We start from the raw sequence: 25,295 nt of genomic DNA, 5'->3' as shown, positions 1-25,295 counted from the left end.
AGTGTGCCAATGCCTCCTTGAAAGAACTGTTGTTTTGATCAAGCACTAGTGAAAACCTGTCTTAAGTAGACTTGCTGTTGTGAGTGGATGAAATGTGCAAAGATTTAATGGATTGTTAGGTGTCTCAACTCTGCTGTGTATTCCAATACTTTTTTGTGCGTTGTCAATTATTGTGCTGATTTGGTTTATGAAACCAAAAATGTTCATCAGTTACTAGTGGTTTCAGGTTTAAGTGATTCTACAGCACATCAATAAACCATGTGTGTGTCTTTATGGCTTGTTTTATAGGGGCTGTGAGCCAGTTGTTTCCTTAGATGTACAATACTATTCAAGCCTTATGTAGCCCATTCTTCTAGAGTGCTGTGAAAACATCAATTTTCCCCACACAACAGTCCATTTCCAGTGCTTCTTTACAGTTTTACTGGAAGTTTTTTTTCTTTACTGGTGTTTCTTCAGGTTTTAGTAGTGGGACCGCACACCTTCCAGTTACCATACGGTCTGCTGTAAATGTTTTAATTTGTTCCAGTCTCTTTATGTTATTTGCCAACCGCACACATTGCATAGCAGGGATTATGAACACTCAGTTTCATCGGTTTTATAATGTATTTTCATCTTTTACAAATGATGCAGCATGGACAGCAGGGAGAGAAGTCACAACATTTGTCATAATTTGACTGTTAAGAACATAAGAAAGTTTACAAACAAGAGGAGACCATTCGACCCATCGTGCTCATTTGGTGGCCATTCATATTATTAACTAAGTGATCCAAAGATCCTATCCAGTCTAGTTTTGAATGTTCACAAATTTTCATCTTCAACCACAACCCTGTGGAGTTTATTACAGATTGTAAAGAGATTGTTGGGAAAGTATACCATAACACTAAAGTATCAATTTGTAAAAATCATGTAAGGGCTAAGGAATACAAAATATATAAACTTTAGACAAACAGACAAATAGAAATATAGATGCACAATTCCCTATCTCTTTCTCCTAATTCTTTGGAATTCAATTTCCCCCATATGGACAACCAGAGAGACCTAACGCTGGAATCATAAAACGTATCAGTTTGTGGTAACAAGAAAGCCAGAACACATATCTGATGCACTTTCTCACACCAGATTACCACATAGAATAGTAGTGATCATTTTAAACACTTTTAAAAGTGATAAAATCCTCAGTGGAATGTCAGTGGAATGTCACAGTAGTACTCACCTAGTGGACAGGATAAACAAAACATAATTCTGGTCATTGTGCCCCTAATGCATGGTTTTCCAGTATTTTGTGTAAAATGGTCAAATTACAGTATTCCTCAAATAAGATTACTCAAATATTATGCCAAAGATACAATCAAAGATACTGGAACCATTTCCTGGTCTTAAATACCAGACCGGGATGTAAACTATCATTGAGGTAGTATTAACAATATACTAGGCATACTGCCTATGTATTGAAAGCGGACTATCTCCTGATGATGGTTATGCAAGTCATATGCAGTCATGATGAATCTCCGACTAAATCCAGAGAATTTACTGGCAGAAAAATAAGAAGGCTGCAGAGGAGTAGAAGGGAGTACAGTAGATTGGGGCACAGGATTGAAATATCCTGGCAAATGTCTCTCATTACACTTTTCCTCTTCTTTAACACTTCTTGCTCCTCTTACTTCTCACACTTTTTGTTCTCTTTATATCTATATATGCTCGTTTTGCTCCATCACTCTTTCCTCACTTCTTCACTCTTATTGTTGCTAAAAGATTATTACTGTAATTCCTATTCCTTTTCTTGCAGTTTTCCAGGCTCAATAAACATGCCGTAAGAAACTGTAACAACAGAGTTAAAACAAGCATGTAATGTGCCCAGGCACTGACTTAATTGACACTGAAGGCTCATTCCATTTAGTTAGCTAATTTTGGGAGACTTGGTATTTATGTTAATTTCATTATTTTACGATTGGCTAAAATATTATTTAACAGTGGAATCATGAAGCAGCAATTTCAATTACCATTATAGTTATGATTTAGGGTTTACTTATTCACTTTTAAACAAACCATTGTTGCTTGGGGAAGAGGGAAATTATTTTTGATAACTGTGAACTATGAAGATTTTTTTTTTTTGGCAAACTGCTTGTCATCTTATCTTGCCACAGATAACTCATTGTTCATACAGACGATATTTAACCAGAGTAAAAAAAAAATAAAAGCTCTTATCATTTCTACTGTAGTCAAAGGTCCCTTTGTGGTATTCAGTTTCAAAGATGAACCCAACAGATTTTACAATGTTACCACTATTTTAAAGACAATGGTATGAATCCAAAGCAAGGTTGTGTTTTGTTACATGTTTTTTCTGTTTAGTGACCCTAAATGATATTTCTTCACAATGAGCAAATTCTCACCTAACATACCACATAACATGTGTTAAGTGTTTACTTTAGAATGTAATTTGACATGAAAAAACATGACTGTCAGTGAAATAAAATGTGCTGGTGTCAAGGTTGTTCTTCCACTGCCCAAGTTGGAAATGTGGTTTAAAATACATTTACTTAGCACACTGCTTTGTGTATGCAACTAACATTTTTGTATTGCTTATTTAACTCCGACAACATTTTCATACAGTGACACACATTTTATGATCCCGAGATATTAATACTGAAATATTAGTTTATCACCTTAAAAACTACTTTTACCTATATAAGACTGCAGTTTACTATTGGTATCAGTTGATATAATATTTCATGAGTATTCTATCGCAATGCTAACATGTCTGTGGCCTACTGCTTTAAAGAAGTAGAATTAATATGTTTTTTTTTTTATTAGGTAATTATTATAACTTCTTAATCATTAGTAAAAGTTAATTGTGATTTTTCACATGATTAGCTACCTAGATAGAGATAGAACCATGGTACAAATTGTACCCTAAGAATTACAGGTCAGGTTGAGTATTACAGATAACGCTGAATGAAATGAATGAATGTTTTTGTTTGTGTTTGTTTGCACACAGAGCACTGTACAATAAATCTACACTTTTACACCATATCCCTGCGTTTGTGTCCTTAAAAACGCCTCATAGCCAATGGCAGTGCTGGATCAACCCCCCACACTGTCACATACATACAGTGAGGGAAAAAAGTATTTGTATCCCCTGCTGATTTTGTATGTTTGCCCACTGACAAAGAAATGATCAGTCTATAATTTTAATGGTAGGTGTATTTTAACAGTGAGATACAGAATAACAACAAAAAAATCCAGAAAAACGCATTTAAAAAAAGTTATACATTGATTTGCATGTTAATGAGGGAAATAAGTATTTGACCCCTTCGACTTAGTACTTGGTGGCAAAACCCTTGTTGGCAATCACAGAGGTCAGACGTTTCTTGTAGTTGGCCACCAGGTTTGCACACATCTCAGGAGGGATTTTGTCCCACTCCTCTTTGCAGATCCTCTCCAAGTCATTAAGGTTTCGAGGCTGATGTTTGGCAACTCGAACCTTCAGCTCCTTCCACAGATTTTCTATGGGATTAAGGTCTGGAGACTGGCTAGGCCACTCCAGGACCTTAATGTGCTTCTTCTTGAGCCACTCCTTTGTTGCCTTGGCTGTGTGTTTTGGGTCATTGTCATGCTGGAATACCCATCCACGACCCATTTTCAATGCCCTGGCTGAGGGAAGGAGGTTCTAACCCAAGATTTGACGGTACATGGCCCCGTCCATCGTCCCTTTGATGCGGTGCAGTTGTCCTGTCCCCTTAGCAGAAAAACACCCCCAAAGCATAATGTTTCCACCGCCATGTTTGACGGTGGGGATGGTGTTCTTGGGGTCATTCCTCCTCCCCCAAACACGGCGAGTTGAGTTGATGTCAAAGAGCTCGATTTTGGTCTCATCTGACCACAACACTTTCACCCAGTTCTCCTCTGAATCATTCAGATGTTCATTGGCAAACTTCAGACGGGCCTGTACATGTGCTTTCTTGAGCAGGGGGGCCTTGCGGGCGCTGCAGGATTTCAGTCCTTCACAGCGTAGTGTGTTACCAATTGTTTTCTTGGTGACTATGGTCCCAGCTGCCTTGAGATCATTAACAAGATCTTCCCGTGTAGTTCTGGGCTGATTCCTCACCATTCTCATGATCACTGAAACTCCACGAGGTGAGATCTTGCATGGAGCCCCAGACCGAGGGAGACTGACAGTTATTTTGTGTTTTTTCCATTTGCGAATAATCGCACCAACTGTTGTCACCTTCTCACCAAGCTGCTTGGCGATGGTCTTGTAGCCCATTCCAGCCTTGTGTAGGTCTACAATCTTGTCCCTGACATCCTTGGACAGCTCTTTGGTCTTGGCCGTGGTGGAGAGTTTGGAATCTGATTGATTGATTGCTTCTGTGGACAGGTGTCTTTTATACAGGTAACAAGCTGAGATTAGGAACACACCGTTTAAGAGAGTGCTCCTAATCTCAGCTTGTTACCTGTATAAAAGACACCTGTCCACAGAAGCAATCAATCAATCAGATTCCAAACTCTCCACCACGGCCAAGACCAAAGAGCTGTCCAAGGATGTCAGGGACAAGATTGTAGACCTACACAAGGCTGGAATGGGCTACAAGACCATCGCCAAGCAGCTTGGTGAGAAGGTGACAATAATGTCAACATTGTCATACAGACAATGTCTGTATAAAAGACACCTGGGAGCCAGAAATCTTGCTGATTGATAGGGGATCAAATACTTATTTCCCTCATTAACATGCAAATCAATGTATAACTTTTTTGAAATGCGTTTTTCTGGATTTTTTTGTTGTTATTCTGTCTCTCACTGTTAAAATACACCTACCATTAAAATTATAGACTGATCATTTCTTTGTCAGTGGGCAAACATACAAAATCAGCAGGGGATCAAATACTTTTTTCCCTCACTGTACATACACTGAGTGTACAAAACACCTTCCTAATATTGAGTTGCACCCCCTTTTGCCCTCAGAACAGCCTCAATTCTTCATGGACTCTACAAGGTTTCAAAAGCGTTCCACAGGGATGCTGGCCCATGTTGACTCCAATGCTTCTCACAGTTGTGTCAAGTTGGCTGGTAGTGGATCTCTACTCCAAATAACTCGTTCCATCTCACCCTACAGATGCTTAAATGGATTGACTGGGCAGGTCACTGCAGTAAGATGAACTCACTGTCATGTCCGTGGAACCATTCCTGGACTATCCTAACCTTGTGGCATTATCCTGCTGAAAATATCCATTAACAGATGGACAGCAGGAACCAGGCAATGTATTTCCAATCCTCTAGTGTTTTTGTTCCTTAGCCCACTGCAACTACAGTTTCTTGCATTTTGCTGTAAGAAGTGGAACACTGTAAGGTTGTCAACAGCCATACCCTACTCATGTCAAGGTACGACATGTTGTGCATTCTTTTATGGGTCTTTTAGCCCCAATGTTGTACTTGACTGTCTGTTGACTACTAATTGTAGCCCTTCTGTTGCTCTGCACAATTCATGTCAGCCTCCTTTGGAAGATTTCGTCAATGAGCAGTGTTTTAGACCACTTGCCTGCCATTGGCTAGATGCCATTTGGGTGATGGACCATCCTTGATATACACGGAAACTGTTGAGCATGAAAAACAAAGCGGCACTGCAGTTTTAGACACACCTTGACGCACCTACTACCATACCCCCATTCAAAGGGACTTCAATATTTTGAGAACATAATACATTTTACAAATGAGAGGAGGACCCATCGTGCTCGTTTGGTGTCCATAAACAACTAAGTGATCCAAGGATACTATCCAGTCTATTTTTAAATGTTCCCAAATTTTCAGCTTCAACCACATTGCTAGGGAGTTTGTTTAGATTGTGACAACTCTCTGTGTGAAGAAGTGTCTCCTGTTTTCTGTCTTGAAGTCAAGTCCCCACATAGTCTCCTCTGTTCCAGGGTGAAAAGGTTCAGTTCCTAAGTCTCTCAGTAGGACATTCCCTTCAGACCTGGAATAAGTCTGGTTGCTCTCCTCTGAACTGCCTCTAGAGCAGCGATATCTTTCTTGAAGTGTGGAGCCCAGAACTGTACACAGTATCCAGATGAGCTCTAACTAGTGCATTGTACAGTCTGAACATTACTGCCCTTGTTTTAAATTCTACACTTTTGACAATATACCCTAGCATTGTGTTTGCCTTTTTTATTGCTTCCCCACACTGTTTGGATGGAGAAAGTGAGGAGTCCACATAGACTCCTAGGTCTTTCTCATGTGTTACTTCATCTAGTTCTATTCCTCACATAGTGTAATTATAGTGGACATTTTTGTTACCTGCATGTAATACATTGCAATTGTCCACATTGAATTTCATCTGCCAGGTATCAGCCCACAACTGAATTTTGTCTTGCCCATTTACCCTCTGAATGGCACGCATACACAATCCATGGCTCATTTGTGTCAAGGCTTAAAAATCCTTGAACCTGTCTCCTCCCCTTCATCTACACTGAAATAAGTGGATTTAACAGGTTACATCAGTAAGGGATCATAGCTTTCACCTGGATTTACTTTGTCAGTCTATCTGATATAGAAAGAGCAGATATGTGTACCCTTATAAGTTTGGTAAGGGTGCCTGCTAATAAAGGAAAAATAAATATATATAAATATAAATATATATATATATATATTTTTTTTTACAATAAATTGCAAATAAATAAACAGCTTTCACTAGCTGATCTACTAGGGAGCTCTGCAGGATATTTATTTGTCACCTTTACTTGACTTAAAACTACCTCTAAATTTGCATGGTGCTATTATAAAAAATACAGTGTACAGTTTTATTTAGCTAGACTAAATAAAATGTGAAAATAAAACATTCAGAAATTAAGTCAATGTCTGTAATATTAAACATTTATTTTACATGTAGCCAGACATGTAGCCATTATTTTATACTGTGGATTTTACATTAGCACTGGATGTAATATCAAACTGATTAGAAATGACAGTGAAAAAATGATTGCTCATTGATGATCCAGACAGATTTTATGGATTTAAAACTCTGAAAGGCTTGGAAAAAGTTCAAATTAGACTAATTAAATAACAGATTCCAAGTAATTCCAATGTCAAGAATAATGAAAACCAGATAGAACAAGCATTTTTGTCTGTCCATTTTCAGTCTGAAACAATCACAATTTAAAGGGTCTCTTTTTCTTCAGTTGGGAGCTCAGATGGGTCAAGCCCACACTGCTTCATTTGTACAGCGATGTCAAAGAGGTAGTCATAGCATTCACACCTGTGAAAGAGGTAGACATAAATCATCCAGTTGGCAAAATTTAATTAAAACTGCTTGTGCACCCTTTTATACATTAAACTCGGCAGTACAGTATTACCTATATTGGTGGGTGTGAAACCCACTTAATTCCAGATTGAATCACCCAGGAATCCAGATGAGTTCCTCGAGAACATGTCTATGATATTTTTATTTCTTTCCTATTATATGTCCTTGCACATTAGCAGGGTTAAATTACATTTACAGAGAAAGAAAGTTTGTTTTACCGCAGTTGCTTTTGACCTGCCTGTTGCACTGCATACCAGAGGGATACAGCCAGAAATTCATTGTCGACCACAACTAGGATTGCAGAGTCCTAGTTCAAATAAAACGTTGTTAATAGTTGTATGTGAGTGTTTGCATACATTACCCTTAGGCTTTTCTTCGGGAAGGCATCTTTTCCATTCAATATTTCAATGAAGGATACTTTCATGCAAAATTATCGCTCAGTGCTTTTTAATCTCTTACCAGAGCCGATCCTCAGATTAGTTAAACTAATAATAACTGTTCAGGTGAAACTTGAAAATGTTAAGTAATAGAGAGTGCAATCACGATAATGCACAAATGAAATGTGTGCATTCTTGTATAATATACATTACCTTGCCCCCCCAAATAAATACATGAATGAATAGGAAACAGCTATCCACTTTTTCACCCACTGTACTGATCACAAGTGTATGATACTGAAGTATACAGAAAAAAGTAAAATCTATGCAGGGTTCTATATTGTTAACAAAAATATAGTTATGCTCTTTAATATTTACTTCTTTTTTAAAAAAATAGAGAGAGGGAAGGCAAAGTGAGAAAAAGATGAAGTGATAATCCAGGATGTCCAGTGCACAGAGACTGGAGGGCAAGCAGGCTGTGGTAATGTTGAGGTCCAGCTGGTGGCCTGCCTTGTGAGTAGGGGGTGATGGAGACAGGGTGAAACTGAAAGAATGAAGAATAGGAAGAAAACTAGCAGAATGGGAGGGGTTGAAAAGATGGCTGTTGAAGTCACCCAGGAGGGTGGTAGGGGAGGAGAGTGAGGGGACAGAGGAGAGAAAAAGCCCAGTTCTTCCAGAAAGGTAGTGAGTAGACCAGGTGGACAGTAGAGAGCCAGTAAGAAGAGGTAATTATCTTGAGGTGAGTTCAACTGCATGAAATTCAAAGGTGTTACTGGAAATAGAGGAGAGAAAGGAGCGGACTGAGAAGAGAAAGGAAGGAGAGAGCATAAGCCCAGTCTCCCCTCCTCGCCCGGAGAATGGAGAATGGGACAGGACAGAGAGAGGGGACAGGCCAGCAGGGGTAGCAGAGTTCTCAAGGGAGATCCAGGTTTCTATTAGGAGAGAGGTGGGAAGCAAAAGCAGAGACGAAGCCTGCTTTGTTAGAAGCAGAATGACAGTTTTAAAGGCCACTAGAGAGGGAAAGGGCTCGTGCCCAGACTCAGGCTGGTTGGTTGGTTTCACCAGAGCAGTTTTTAGATTGACTGATTTGAGGATCAGCTAACATCTGCATTTTGCTCTCCTAAGACACTGAAAAAAGCAGTAAGTTCACCAGCAGGGTTCTTTATTGAAACATTGAATGGAAAATATGCCATTCCCGATGAAAAGAAAATTATAGCCTAAGGGTTATGTAACGTATGCAAACACTCACATACTCTTAACAAAGAATGTTTTTTTTATTCAACTTGCTCCTACAATGCAATCCTAGTTGATGTTGACAGCGAGCTTCCAAGCTATACCCAGTACAACAAATTACAACATGCAGCTCAAAAGTAACTGCTTTTAAATAAAAAAAAACTGTGTCTGCGTCTAAAACATGGTAGGAATGCATTATTAGTAAATAAAGTTAGGCAATACACTGATTCAGTGCCAGAAGAAATCTGGCAAGTTAAGTGTATACATAAATAAATGGTGTCAATTGATTGATGGACAACCTACAGACAACACAAACAAACCAAAATTATAGCAGTACTCATTAACTAACACAACTAAACAAATTAAGACAGACAACCTTGGTAAACATTAACTGAGAACAACAACTAATAATAAATCATTACCTTGACATTTGAGTAATCTGGGATTTAGGATACAAGATAATTAAAGACTAAAGTCTTTAGGGAGGTACTTACATGGTTTTAGCTTTCTTCCAGGTCTCCCCCCATACATACACACCATGACGGCGAACTAATACTGCACAGGAGTCAGGGTAATCCTCCATGGCTTGTGACATCCTCTCCTTGAGGTCCTGCTCCTCAGGGGTGTTCTCAATGATGGGAACTACAAGAGTCTCGTCAAATCTGTACACAGGGGGAATGTGCTACAGTTGGACATTTTCACACACTTCATTTGAAATATAGATCTTGTGTGATTTTAGTTGAATAAATATATGTATTGATATAGATGTTTTTGAATTATAACTTTTCAGATTTTGATGAACACTATTTATCCTAGTAATCAAAAGAGTGGAAGTCAAAAGTTTACAAACTTATTTTTATGATTGATTGAGACCCCCCTCTCTTGGTGCAGAGTTTATTATAGCCTTATTCACACAGCTGCATTGTGGACAAGTCTTTACATTCGAATGGAACTCATTATAAGGGTTGCTCTTGTGTTCATTCAAACAAGTGCGTGCTGTATGATTAATTGTTTAAAAACAGTTTTGAGAAAATGTAAGGAAACCATGACCTTGGGGATTTTTTTTTTCCAGTTGTTATCTTTTAAGAAAGAAGATGGTAAATGTGGGGGTATATATTACTTAAGAGTCTAACCTGAGCTGCAATATCGATAGAATAAAAAAATAAAAACAGTAAATCTGTGAAAGGCAAACGTTTCCCATAAATTACAGCAGCAGCGAACATATAGACTATTAATTAAGGCTAGAAATTACTCCCCAATTTTACCAAATTCAGCTTCCCTACTCGGTCCCTCCTTAAGTATTATAAAATAGCTTGCAGTGTATGCAACTCATGTCTATAGCATATTTACATTCCATTAAAATTTGATAACAAAAGTCAGCATATGTACAACACTTGCACCTCAACAGTGTTCTTAATATATATTTTTTGCTATCTTAATTAAGTAAATTCTACGGCCCGTTGTATCACCAGAAAAATACTTTGTCATATTAGGACACTGATAAGGTTATGATTTTGAAATTGTCTGTAATATTTAATTGATCTTTATCTGTAATATATAATTTTTAATGCAACACAGGCAGTAGTCTCTTATTTACAAAGCAAACGTATTACTTGTTAAGAATTCGGACGACTCATTTAATTATTTCTGCAGTTTAATATGAATAACATTTATAGAATTTCAATATTTATAAAATATTGATGATAACTCAGAATTATGTTAAGTTTTAATAACTTATTAAATGTAATGTGTTCATTAGTGACATTAATAACTATTAATTAATACCTGGGTTCAGACTGATTTGTAATTCAATGTATTGCATTTCCTTATACACTCACCTAAAGGATTAGGTGATTAGATGAATGTCTGAATGGGAAAGAAAGGTGATTTAAGCAATTTTGAGCATGGCATGGTTGTTGGTGCCAGACGGGCCGGTTTGAGTATTTCACAATCTGCTCAGTTACTGGGATTTTCACGCACAACCATTTCTAGGGTTTACAAAGAATGGTGTGAAAAGGGAAAAACATCCAGTATGCGGCAGTCCTGTGGGCGAAAATGCCTTGTTGATGCTAGAGGTCAGAGGAGAATGGGCCGACTGATTCAAGCTGATAGAAGAGCAACTTTGACTGAAATAACCACTCGTTACAACCGAGGTATGCAGCAAAGCATTTGTGAAGCCACAACACGTACAACCTTGAGGCGGATGGGCTACAACAGCAGAAGACCCCACCGGGTACCACTCATCTCCACTACAAATAGGAAAAAGAGGCTACAATTTGCACAAGCTCACCAAAATTGGACAGTTGAAGACTGGAAAAATGTTGCCTGGTCTGATGAGTCTCGATTTCTGTTGAGACATTCAGATGGTAGAGTCAGAATTTGGCGTAAACAGAATGAGAACATGGATCCATCATGCCTTGTTACCACTGTGCAGGCTGCTGGTGGTGGTGTAATGGTGTGGGGGATGTTTTCTTGGCACACTTTAGGCCCCTTAGTGCCAATTGGGGATCGTTTAAATGCCACGGCCTACCTGAGCATTGTTTCTGACCATGTCCATCCCTTTATGACCACCATGTACCTATCCTCTAATGGCTACTTCCAGCAGGATAATGCACCATGTCACAAAGGTCGAATCATTTCAAATTGGTTTCTTGAACATGACAATGAGTTCACTGTACTAAACTGGCCCCCACAGTCACTAGATCTCAACCCAAATGAGCATCTTTGGGATGTGGTGGAACGGGAGCTTCGTGCCCTGGATGTGCATCCCACAAATCTCCATCAACTGCAAGATGCTATCCTATCAATATGGGCCAACATTTCTAAAGAATGCTTTCAGCACCTTGTTGAATCAATGCCATGTAGAATTAAGGCAGTTCTGAAGGCGAAAGGGGGTCAAACACAGTATTAGTATGGTGTTCCTAATAATCCTTTAGGTGAGTGTATTTTTTGGTTTCAAAATATCTTCTCTTTGTTGGAACAGATGCATATTACTGTGCCAAACCACTTATTTGAAGCAACTGAGTAAAAGCTGGGTAATCACCAATAAGGTTTAGGTTATCTTACAATTGTGCTTACTTATTTGTTATTATAATGGCCTCCTCTCATTTGTAAACTTTTTTATGTTCTTCTTTTAATATGTCCTGTTAGCTTGTAGGTACTGTACATGTGCGACTACCTAAAGCATGGGTGGAAGCAGTACCTGTAGCTGGTCCCTGTGGTCCCCTTACATATGCCCTTGATCATTTCCTGATGGGTGATTTGGAATTCCTTCCCAGGAAACAGCAGTGTTGCCATGACCGCGGCCTTGGAGTGCGTGTGGATGACTGCCCCTGCCCCTGAGTGGAGACGAGAGTCAAGTTATTAGTTATATTATTGTGGTGTTTGTGTGTATTTTGCTAGTTTTCTCCTACAGTTTTAAATTAGTGAAAGAAGATTTTACTGGAAAGTCCTTTACCTATTTCATCTGTTGGTCTCACTTCAATCCCGAAGAGACAGAATTATCTACATAACAATATTTTATAGCAAATAATTCAGACATTAAATTCAATTTTAGAATGAATATAAATACAGGGAAACCATTGCGCTTAAAAAGATTTGAGATGAAGATTATTCCAATGTGGTTCGAGTACAACTGTGTATTGGGCATTAGCAAGACATTTGGGTCATTTTGTAGTGATCAGACTGGAATGCCAGGTCAGCACGGTTGAGTCATTCTGGCCACTGAGAAAGCAAAAGTGAAATACTAATAATAGTACTAATACAATAACTACTATGTATTATTAGTAGTGTGTTTAATGTGTTTTAAAATAATTGTGTGCATTACAACAGTAGACCTCTTTCATTGTAATTAGCTGTAGCTGCCTGTTTATATGGATTCCTCCATATAAAGATTGCTTTTGGTATATTTCGCATGTATCTTAGATAGGTGTTTCTGTGTCATGTATGTATTCTCTTCATTGCTGAATCGATCCACACACTGTACAAACATTAATACAGTATTTTCTACATACAGGTGCAGAAATTTTTTATAGATGGATTTCTTCTCATTACAGAAAATGTCCCCCTGTGTGATCTTCAGTTATGACATATGAAACAAAACCAGTGAAATGTACTTAATTTAAACAAACATGTAAAAACCGACTGTCAATGGATTTAACATTTCTGATCAGTTCATGTGGACTAGTTTAATAATCTGCCCATTATGTAGCCTTTTTATATCAATAAACCAATTTAGCCTATGCTGTTTTTTTTAATTAACTAATGAAATTAATATTATACACTGGTTACTGGACATCCCCTTTCTCCTCTCTGTCAATCTGTCAACACCTTTACTGCTACAGGCAGATGATTTCCACTTATTCATAATGCTACAGTAGCCACTATATTTGAACAGGCTAGGGTACAAATTTATTACACATTCAGAACATCAGGTGTATTGAAAAATGACTGGAAAGCAACAGTACATGCAAAGCATAAAGCGTTTACCTATCTATATGAAAATAAATAAATAAATAAATAAATAAATAATACCAGGAGCAAAAATAGTTAAATATTCTACTGAAGTACTAAATCTCCAAGTGCACAAAGTGGCACAGCACTATGCTATTAATTGTATCAGCAAATGGGGATATTTTATTAATAGATATACTTATTGTTATTTAGGATGCATATTATTCAGATTCTAGAGGTTCTTTTTAAGGTTTCTTTTATTTTCATTTCCTTGTTTGATCAGTTAGTTTCTCTTTTGCCTTTTGATAGTGTTCAATAACAACAATTATGCCATTAAATAAATCTGGGTTCAGCATGTCTTAATGCAGGGGTCTAATGTCTTTTTGGTGCCTCACTGTACTGTCCCGAGAATCATTTCGGGAAATGTGCTAAAAATGTCATGCTAATACATTAACATCAAAGTGCATTTTGGCAGGCAATCTATAGCAGAGCAGGACGTGTTTTCAAAACAATTTTAGCGTGTTACTTTTTTTGTTGGGGGAGGGAAATGTACTCAATGTTGTAGTAGTTATAGTTGTCGACCCATCACCTGAAATTGGCTTTGCGGTAGTTATACCTCAACTACAAGAGGATTCAGTCACACGTTACCTGATCGGAAATAACACCATGTAACAATTTTTTTTTTTTTGTTCCTGGGTAGTAAGTATTATTTCCTAATTGCTTATGCCTCAAAAGTATAGAACATTTACACTATAATCGTAAATCTTGAAAAACTACTCACTTCTAAATCTTTTGTAGTCATTTTTGTATTACTTTAATATAAATACATGTTAATTTGGATTCATAAGTTGTTTTTTTTCTGACTTTATGTGAATGAAAATACACAAATTCGCCCATTTTCTCATTGGAAATAGTTAAATTTCAAAATATCACTGTCCTGGTCACAAAAGCAAAGTTTGTGGTGAATAATAGCCATTTTCTATACTTTTGAGACATAAGCAATTAGGAAATAATACTTACTACCCAGGAACAAAAATTGTGTTACATAGCCTAATCTTTAATGGCTAAAGCACTCCTCTTTCTGTAAAACTTTAAATCAGACTGCCTTTTTCCATTCATGTGACTTTTAGTGGCGATTCCCCCATCTCGAAACTTGCTTTATTTTTAGCCGTCTTGTCCCTTTGGATCCAGTCCCTGATCTCATTTTCCAACCATCTTGTATTAAAACAAAGCACTTGCCAGACATTTTGTTGAATTAAAGCTGTATTTCAAGCAGGACTGGTAGCTTAGTTAAATACCTCAACTGTACACAACACCTGCCTCCTACCGACAGCTCCTGCTCAGTGTACTCTTGCGGCATGTGTATAGAACTGTACAGGACACTACTGACTGACATGGCTTAGAGCCAATTAAATGCATAAAGGGAAACAGTAGTTGCATCTACGGTAGTTTATTTTTCTTCACATTATTATGAATTTTCAATCAACCATTTGGAATCAACGTGAATTTGGAATGCAGCATTTAAAAAAAAACTTTACAAATCCAAGACTTTCAAGCACCAGACAATTAAAAAAAGTATTGGATTTTATAGAAATGTTTTCCCAGGACTTTCCAGATGGCTTCAACAAACAAACAGGGATACCACTTTTTTTCCCTTTTTTTTCCCATCTCCATTTATGAGTGTAAGGGTTGGGTGGGGGGCCTTATACAATGTTTCTTGAGAATTCTTGTACTGTTGAACATTTTTTAAATTATTGATCATACACCATACACAGGCCTAAATTATCATTCAAATACAATGATGATCGTACATCTGACACTGATTGAAGTGAGAGTAATTTAACGGGGCTCATTGTGTACCTGTCATAAACAGAAAAGGTTAAAACAATAATATTGCATAAGTATATAAAGGTTATGAACTTTTTAAATAAATTCAAAATAAATTACTTTGAATTATTTTTCGTATTAAAACATTTAATCCTATATATATATATATATATATATATATATATATATATATATATATATAAAATTCATCAATATGCGAAAAAGTGACCAACTCTGACAAAGGGAAAGTTCCATTTAATACATAATGTTTCAGTTCTGCACATGTCCAAGTCCATATACAGTAGGGGTGTGTACCTTTCCATCTCTGATAATTTGATACGCATCTAGATACACTGTCACCGATACGATACAGGAAAGATACGTTTCGAAAAATCAACTATTTGATTTAACTTTGAGGCAATTTGATGCAATACAATGCATAAGAACAAAATAACATCAGAAAGTTTACAAACGAGAGGCGGCCATTCGACCCATCATGCTCGTTTGGTGTCCATTAATAACTGAGTGATCCAAGGATCCTATCCAGTCTGATTTTAAATGTTCCCAAATTTTCAGCTTCTACCACATTGCTGTGTAGTTTGTTCCAGATTGTGACTACTCTCTGTGTGTAGAAGTGTCTCCTGTTTCCATCTTGAATTCCTTCAAGCCCAATTTCCATTTGTGTCCCCGGGTGCGTGTGTCCCTGCAGATCTGGAAAAGCTCCTCTGGTTTGATGTGTTCAATGCCTTTCATGATTTTAAAGACTTGAATCAAGTCCCCACGTAGTCTCCTCTGTTCCAGGGTGAAAAGGTTCAGTTCCTCAGTCTCTCAGTAGGACATTCCCTTCAGACCTGGAATAAGTCTGGTTGTTCTCCTCTGAACTGCCTCTAGAGCAGCGATATCTTTCTTGAAGTGTGGAGGCCAGAACTGTCCACAGCATCCAGATGAGGTCTGACTAGTGCATTGTACAGTCTTAACATTACTGCCCTTGTTTAAAATTCTACACTTTTGACAATATACCCTAACATCCTGTTTGCCTTTTTTATTGATTCGATACGATACGATACGATTTGGTTCAATCCAAAGTGATTGGATTTCGAAATTATTTTAAATTCACATCATCCAACTAAGGGATAGAAATGTACAAACTGGCTGTTTCCCATGCTATTATTATGGCAGCCCATTTAACACATAGCAAAGTAGGTTCTATATTTTGAGGTTCTCAAAGGGAGAAAAAGAATGAATACCTGTAGGACTAGAAGATTTCAACCCTGAAGATTTTGTGTGAAATTGACGTAGTAATCAACGTTTTGGGTTAATCTGAATACATTTTCATTGTTTTTTCTCACATCGGTATTAATATGTTTGCGATTATTATTGTATTGAACACGTGTGATTTAAAAAATCCGCAATGTATTAAACTCTCAACTAGTTTCAATTCAGAGTACTGTACATTTAATAGAGGTAAGTATACACCGATCAGCCATAACATTATGAGCACCTGCCTAATATTGTGTAGGTCCCAAAACAGCCCTGACCCGTCATGGCATGGACTCCACTAGACCTCTGTAGGTGTGCTGTGGTATCTGGCACCTAGACGTTAGCAGCAGATCCTTTAAGTCCTGTAAGGTGCGAGGTGGGGCCTCCATGGATTGGACTTGTTTGTCCAGCACATCCCACAGATGCTCGATTGGATTGAGATCTGGGGAATTTGGAGGCCATGTCAACACCTTGAACTCGTGATTCATCAGACCAGGCCACCTTCTTCCATTGCTCTGTGGTCCAGTTCTGATGCTCGCGTGCCCATTGTAGGTGCTTTCGGCAGTGGACAGGGGTCAGCATGGGCACTCTGACTGATCTGCGGCTACACAGCCCCATACGCAACAAACTGCGATGTACTGTGTGTTCTGACACCTTTCTATCAGAACCAGCATTCACTTTTTCAGCAATTTGAGCTACAGTAGCTCGTCTGTTGGATCGGACCACACGGGCCAGCCTTCGCTCCCCAAGTGCATCAATGAGCCTTGGCCGCCCAGGACCACTTTTGATAGGTACTGAACACTGCAGACCGGGAACACCCCACAAGAGCTGCAGTTTTAGAGATGCACTGACCCAGTCGTCTAGCTATCACAGTTTGGCCCTTGTCAAAGTCACTCAGATCCTTACGCTTGCCCATTTTTCCTGCTTCTAACACATCAACTTTGAGGACAAAATGTTCACTTGCTGCCTAATATATCCCACCCACTGACAGGTGCCATGATAACGAGATTATCAGTGTTATTCACTTCACCTGTCAGTGGTCATAATGTTATGGCTGATCGGTGTATGTCTGTGTGTGAGGGCTGTAGGGATTTTTTTAATTGTTTGGGAAGTGAATAGCGGATGCTGTCAAACAAAAGTTGAAAACAAAGTAAAACAGATACAAATTAATGTGAAATCACTGTGGTATGTTTGCTATAAGCGTAAAAAAAAGAGATGCACCGGTCCATTTTTGAGTCTTTATGACTGAATTTTCAGTCAGTCTGTTTACAGTGATTCCAGTGGAGAGTCAGGGACTCACAGCACAGAGCCGCCACTGCCATTTTGTGTTCTAATCCCAATTACAAACACTTTACTATTAAAATGGAGATGATTCACATGATTTTGCACAAATATAAACTTACCAAATGCAAATTTGTAAAGTTGCTTTATCTTGCAAATCGATATTTTTCTGCAATACATCCGTATGAAGATCCCAAGGCTAGCTTAGACTTGTTTTCAGCAACAACATACTAGGGCTGTGCGATATGATGATATATATCGTGTGACGATAGAAAAACGTCTATCATTTCATATTATGCTCCATCGTTTATTTTGTTGTGTCGCAAATCCCACTCTTCACGGCAATATTTTTTGTCATTTGGACAATGCTTTGTGTTCTTCCTGGTTCTTCCACACGTGCCGGATGCGGCAAGAAATTTGCATTCAGTAACACAAACAAACATGGAGAAAAGTGAACTTGACACAGAATAACCAAAATAACCAAAAGATACTTTAATGCACAAGTGCACCCCCCCCCCACTAATTTAGACAAATAACATTTTTGTATAAAATTAAAGAAAAGCAAAGTTTGTTTGCATTTTAATAAATTGGAAAGCAATGCAAACCGATGCAGAAAGTTTAATTTTCTTTTTAATTAAGATGGTGAAGTGGTACAACAGTTTTTATTATTATTAAGAAGAAGAAGAAGATTATAACTATTTTGTATTAACACGTTCTGTACTGGTAAGTAGAATCGAAACGCGACAGTCAGAGAAAAAATGTCCCTGTCTAACAGATGTTAAATGTGCCACTATAAACCCGGCTGTGGTAAATCTACCTGAATCTATACCATTTTACAGCACGTGTTGCGTGATTACTATCACTTGTGTTATTGTTGTTATGTGACAGTAAATCATAATGTATATATATATATATATATGTATACACACTCACCTAAAGGATTATTAGGAACACCTGTTCAATTTCTCATTAATGCAATTATCTAACCAACCAATCACATGGCAGTTGCTTCAATGCATTTAGGGGTGTGGTCCTGGTCAAGACAATCTCCTGAACTCCAAACTGAATGTCTGAATGGGAAAGAAAGGTGATTTAAGCAATTTTGAGCGTGGCATGGTTGTTGGTGCCAGACGGGCCGGTCTGAGTATTTCACAATCTGCTCAGTTACTGGGATTTTCATGCACAACCATTTCTAGGGTTTACAAAGAATGGTGTGAAAAGGGAAAAACATCCAGTATGCGGCAGTCCTGTGGGCGAAAATGCCTTGTTGATGCTAGAGGTCAGAGGAGAATGGGCCGACTGATTCAAGCTGATAGAAGAGCAACTTTGACTGAAATAACCACTCGTTACAACCGAAGTATGCAGCAAAGCATTTGTGAAGCCACAACACGTACAACCTTGAGGCGGATGGGCTACAACAGCAGAAGACCCCACCGGGTACCACTCATCTCCACTACAAATAGGAAAAAGAGGCTACAATTTGCACAAGCTCACCAAAATTGGACAGTTGAAGACTGGAAAAATGTTGCCTGGTCTGATGAGTCTCCATTTCTGTTGAGACATTCAGATGGTAGAGTCAGAATTTGGCGTAAACAGAATGAGAACATGGATCCATCATGCCTTGTTACCACTGTGCAGGCTGGTGGTGGTGGTGTAATGGTCTGGGGGATGTTTTCTTGGCACACTTTAGGCCCCTTAGTGCCAAATTGGGCATCGTTTAAATGCCACGGCCTACCTGAGCATTGTTTCTGACCATGTCCATCCCTTTATGACCACCATGTACCCATCCTCTGATGGCTACTTCCAGCAGAATAATGCACCATGTCACAAAGGTCTAATCATTTCAAATTGGTTTCTTGAACATGACAATGAGTTCACTGTACTAAACTGGCCCCCACAGTCACCAGATCTCAACCCAATTGAGCATCTTTGGGATGTGGTGGAACGGGAGCTTCGTGCCCTGGATGTGCATCCCACAAATCTCCATCAACTGCAAGATGCTATCCTATCAATATGGGCCAACATTTTTAAAGAATGCTTTCAGCACCTTGTTGAATCAATGCCACGTAGAATTAAGGCAGTTCTGAAGGCGAAAGGGGGTCAAACACAGTATTAGTATGGTGTTCCTAATAATCCTTTAGGTGAGTGTATATATATATATATATATATATATATATATATATATCCCATAACAACATAAAACATGTAATAGTAATCACACAACACTTGTGCTGTAATGTGTTGCATTCTGCATAGATTTACCATGCGGGCCTGCATGTGGTATTTGTTAGTTATGCATATTTAATGATTAAATAAATACTTGAATGTCTTTGGGTCTGATTTTGTAGCTTGATTGGATAAAAACAGGAAAGAGAGATATATATCATGTTTCGCCCAAACTTCTAAACATATAGAGATATTATTTTTAAGTCATATCGCCCAGCCCTACACCATACCATTTCTTTGTAAACCTACCTTGTACTTCTTCATCGGCCAATTGTACACATGGAAAGCAAGACAGATGTCCTTGATCTACACAAATCACATGGCATAACCCCCCCCCAGAACTGCTGCCGGGTCAAACGTATCGTTATAGGAGAAGCCAACAACTTGTGAGTGAAACAATACACATTATGATCCAATCTGCAATTGCTATATCGGTCTGTTGGCCAGTTTGTGACGAGCGTATCAATATTTTACCAGTTTGCTAATAAATACAGACCGGATTGGGGAAATTGATTTGGTGCAGCTATATCTCAAACAGCTGGACTGGCGCAGCGATTCGAATCGGTGAATAGTTACACCCCTAATATAAAGCCACTAACTGACCTATATGATATTAAAAGAGAAGCTGAAATGCATCTACAATTCACATAATTGTTAAACACACCACCCCAATGTTTACTGATATAATTTATGCGATCAAAAAAACTCATAGTTCTCAATTCTGTTTAATTAAATGGTTTTTAAAATAGTGCCTAGCGATGTCCCTTGCTGGTCTATTCTGTGATTTTCTCAGTGAGGTTTTCTACGCTGTAGGCTGCTGAAGGAGCATGAGTTTGGTGCATGTGGTTTGGTGTAAACTACCTCTCATGGTGTAAGCATTCATGAAGAGGGGGGTGCACTGGCTCTTCTTCAGGTTCTTCCAGAAAGGGGGGCAGCTGATGTCCCTCTCCTCCAGATTGCACACAAACATGTCCTCTGGCTGTAGGTTAAAAAATTGTACACATTATGAACGAGGTGAATTTAATTTGGAAAGGAGCATAAACTATGTCCAGGTTCAAAACATACTTAGTGTAACAGAGTTAAAAAATGATATCCATATAAGGTGTGAGTACCAATGTGTAAAACGCCTATTCTGCTGTATTAATAAATTATGCAAAAAGAGGGTTTTGGGTGACATCTAGTGGTTTGAATTGGTAATTCAAAGTCAGAGCATAGCTTTGCAACATTAATTCCAGTCTCTAGCACTAATCTCGCTGATTATGCTGGAGGAGAAAACAAAACTGCGGAGATTGGGAGTTGTCTAATCATATTTTTGATATATCCCATCAGATGTTCAAAAGAAAAATAAATGCAAAGAAAAAGGGAAAGTAACTCATCACGTTGGTACCGACTACAAAATCAGAAGGGTCACAAGAAGGTCACTATGCAAAATCTCAGTTTATTTAAAATACAAATGGAAGCATCACATAATTTGCTGGTTTTAAAGAACTATTAGCACAAATCTAGTAATTCTTATGAAATTGTTTGCAACTCACCAGAAACAGAGGGTTATTTATTCACAATTGAGCAAACATATGAACTGAGTCTAATTCATAATGACAGTGAAATTAAGTTCAGATGAATGCTTGTTTAATTGTAACAATTTAAGTCTTATCTAAACTTATCAGATGTTATAACACTACTTTTAGTAATAATAATGAAATAACAATAATGTATTTGCTGCAATGTTATTAGCAAATTGTAAGTCTACAAAGACTTCTGAAAGAACAACTATTACAGAAGAGCTCAGTGATTTAAAAAACATTATAGTAAACCATACCACAGTTCACCTGTGTAAATAAAGCAACCAATGCCCAATTAGACAGACATCCAATCAGGAATATAATAAAATACCTTTGAGATGATAAACTTACCTGTATCCTCTCTTTCTGCACTCCTGATGGGGCAATGTAGATCTCATCTCTTGAGAGAAAAAACAAAAACAAAAACAAAAATAGTTTTACAATAATGATGCCATGAAATGTGCTAAGTAATTCACTACAGGACCAACACAGATTAATATGGTTCAAAGAAAGACTTTGAAAGATAATTAAAAATTATATAACATTTCACATGCTGGCCTCTCATTCCATAGGCTAGTGAAACTTCCAGAAAGTACCACAGGCTGTGACCACATGACATCTAGGATAGAGACAACCATTAACCCTTAAGAAATAAATTAACTATTATTATTATTATTATTATTATTATTATTATTATTATTATTATTATTTTAGCTGAAAAAAGTAACTCATTTTAATCTAAACCTAATCTATTGATTTTCAAACATTTACAGTTATATGTTAAATTAAATATGTATAATTTAATCATGACCGCTACGTGTGTGTATACATATTCATGTAAATACAGTTATTACTATTATTTATTAACTTTGTTTATACATTCTGGGAGATTTCTATGCCTGGTGCGATTATTCAAAATCCCTAAGATGACCCTGTGGTTCATGGATCAGTTTGAGAAACACTGGGCTAAACCACTAACCCTGTGTGGAAGCAAACTTATAATAGACTAATTGATCTAACATTAATACAAAGTCAATTGAATAATTAATTTTGATTTCAAAAGTTAGAGTAAGCTTAACAGGCTAAATCTCACAACAGTGCTGGAAAATAAAAGTTTTGCTGTTTTTTGCTGGTCCCCTAAATATATTTTCAATGTCAGTATAATACAGGATACAAAAGGACTAGAATCGTCACATGGAAAGAAAACCTTGCAAACCTTGTGGTTACTAAAGAGGAAGGTTCAAAATCATAAAATGTAGGTTTGACTGAGAATGCAGAATGTTGACCTACCAGATTTTATAACAAGTGTATCAAAAACACACTTGTCTGTGACAGTTTACTCGAAGCTTGCACAAACAAGGTATCAATGATACCAGCACATTTACTACATGAAAAAGGATTTCAAAAAATGTTTTCACAGCATCATTTCAGGGGGGCAGGGCAGCACTTTGTATGGCAGCATGCTTGCTATATAGCTTGCCACTCTGCCTTGCATTATAAATATGTCTAAATTCACATTACCCCTACAAAGTTTTGAGTCAGTGCCTAACCATCTGCGTTGCAGTCAATTAAAAATGTGATATCTTAAAATGGATTTACTTTGGGATATCAGCAATTCAATTAATCTTAAATTGTATTTTGAGATATCTCTACATTATAAATTGGTTTACCATAGAGGAGTGTAGGCAACTGGATACAATTCCCACATGCTACTGCCAAATAGTCTGGGGGTGTAAATAACACAATCACCTCCGACATTTTTCCAGGAATGACATACTACATACGATAGTGTACATAGAATGGTGAAAATAAAACATTGATCATATTTTTTATTTATTTAGGGAAGGCTAGTTACACTGCATTAAATGAATATAAATATTGATGAAAATTTGCTTTATTATATTTCCTATGTGCTTTTAACATTAGCAATCAGAATTGATCAAACTATCAAAATTTTGCTTTGCAAAAGACTCTAATGAGACTTTTAGGAGTGACATCAGATGTGTATTCTCTCCTCATTTCCAGCTGCAGTAAAGCAGTTTGCCTTACTTGGACAGGGTATATGTGATGTGTAGATTCACATGATTTGATGTAAAGACTCTCAGATGTCTGCTCATCCAGAGCTCTATGCTAAAGAATGGCTGTTCAGACCACGGCCCTCTAGCCCAGCAATAGATTCAGGATGAGGTAACAGAGCTGCCCTACCATACTCCTCTCAACCTAGTGTACAGCATGGATGGCTAGCTGCAAGACACTTACCCACATCTGAGACTGATGCCCCCTCCTGTTCCTGTTACCCAGCCTAGTTGATAGAAGAGTCTGCAGAGCTCAGGGATCAACACCCGTGGATGCTCCATGTCCTGAAAGAAAATCGACCTATAAAACCTAATTCAAAAGAATCGCACTCGATATCTTGCTCATTCAGAACTCTGCTGCTTACCTGGTGCTCTCTCTGCATTGATTCACTCAAGCTACTCTACTACTCAGGCTAGACTGCACCTAGCTACCTCCAAACTCATCTTTTTGTAGACTCCCTCCAGACCACTCTAGTCTTCCTGTGCTAGAAAACTTGCTGTACCTCCTCTCCACTCTTCTTCCTCCAAAGCCCGCTAAGTGATGGTCAGGACCACACAGTCTCTGACCATCTTCTGTTCAGACTGTACCTGTAATAATGCAACCCAGATCTCCGCATTCTTGCATTCACTTAGTTATTTAACTAATATCATCATTACATTACATTTTTAAGCATTTCCAGTTAAGGGCATCTGCTAAGAAAGACAAATAATAATATAACATTTAAACTGTGCACTCTTCTAATCTACAACTTGATAATTCTCTCAGTGGTCAACATTGTACTGTTCAGTAGCACTCTTAAATATAAGCAAACTAGTGGGAGCTCTTTCAAGCCTTTAAGTTACAACCATTTATCCTAGGCAAATATCTCATCAAAATCATCTTAAGTCAATTGGGGGAAATTAAACGTATTTAATATGACCATCAACATAATTGGTTGACTGTTGAATACAAGCAGAAATATAACTTGGATTTATTTCAAGCAGTTAGCTATATGCATCTGAATAAGACAAGTACACATGATACACATTTCATATCCATTGTAAAAACAGGTTTTTAGAACATGATCTGTGCATGAGTCAACCGTTACTGGGAAGTTATAGCTATCACTTTGTCACAAATACCACATCCTGCGCAGGACACACAAAGACAGAGATTGTGTCCATCAGTGGAAACATTCATCAGATCTACTTAACCACATGTACTAAAAATTGCTTTGGATACGTCAAACTCCATATACATCTACTTCAGCATTTCGTTTCATGCACCAAGCAGGGAAACGTGCAATACACGTTCTTATGTCACACGAAGATATTGGGCAAAGCTTAATTTATGATCTATGTTACCCAACTGAATCGAATGTGGTGTGTTCTTACCTGACTACATCCCGCGACGTTATTATGGTAGTCATCGTTACTTGAACAAACAAATGACATTTTTCCCCAGATCTTCAGCAAAACTGCAGTGACAAAAGAGCAACCTAGGTATTCCACCCAACACAGTCCAAACAATCAATTTGATTAAGGTTATGAATCAAATACGAGAGACAGAAGCACTGAAAATCAGCTATTTGACAACTACAGACTAGCTGAAATATCCTCAAACATGTGCCTAAATAGGAGGTAAACACGCACACCACACACGAAAAGAATAAGGACCACTTAGTTTGAGTGTATGGTCGCGTTCTTGAATCGCACATTTGCGCAATTCTGCAG

At 37.9% G+C, this 25,295-nt stretch overlaps 1 protein-coding gene across 1 annotated transcript; it reads right to left on the bottom strand.

Moving 5' to 3' along the window:
• Positions 1-6,840: 6,840 nt before the first annotated feature.
• On the bottom strand, positions 6,841-25,274 carry apip (APAF1 interacting protein). The gene is made up of 7 exons (XM_066701056.1): positions 24,957-25,274; positions 23,767-23,867; positions 21,859-21,907; positions 20,807-20,924; positions 12,102-12,237; positions 9,394-9,561; positions 6,841-7,244 (listed from the first exon to the last, which is right to left on the bottom strand). Exons 1-7 carry the CDS (start codon positions 25,014-25,016, stop codon positions 7,145-7,147), a joined length of 732 nt encoding a protein of 243 aa, XP_066557153.1. The 5' UTR covers positions 25,017-25,274; the 3' UTR covers positions 6,841-7,144.
• Between the last annotated feature and the right edge of the window lie 21 nt (positions 25,275-25,295).

This window comes from Amia ocellicauda, chromosome 4, assembly GCF_036373705.1.
Source record: "Amia ocellicauda isolate fAmiCal2 chromosome 4, fAmiCal2.hap1, whole genome shotgun sequence".
NCBI lineage: Eukaryota > Metazoa > Chordata > Actinopteri > Amiiformes > Amiidae > Amia > Amia ocellicauda.
This window is presented reverse-complemented; position numbering and strand designations above follow the sequence as displayed.

What these genes read in the sequence shown, in the direction of transcription:
- apip (XM_066701056.1), bottom strand. Translation starts at nt 25,016, where the DNA reads ATGTCATTTGTTTGTTCAAGTAACGATGACTACCATAATAACGTCGCG. An exon ending in GGCATCAGTCTCAGATGTGG is followed by an intron (nt 21,908 to 23,766) that starts GTAAGTGTCTTG and finishes TTTTCTCTCAAG; the next exon opens with AGATGAGATCTACATTGCCC. An exon ending in TGCAGAAAGAGAGGATACAG is followed by an intron (nt 20,925 to 21,858) that starts GTAAGTTTATCA and finishes TTTAACCTACAG; the next exon opens with CCAGAGGACATGTTTGTGTG.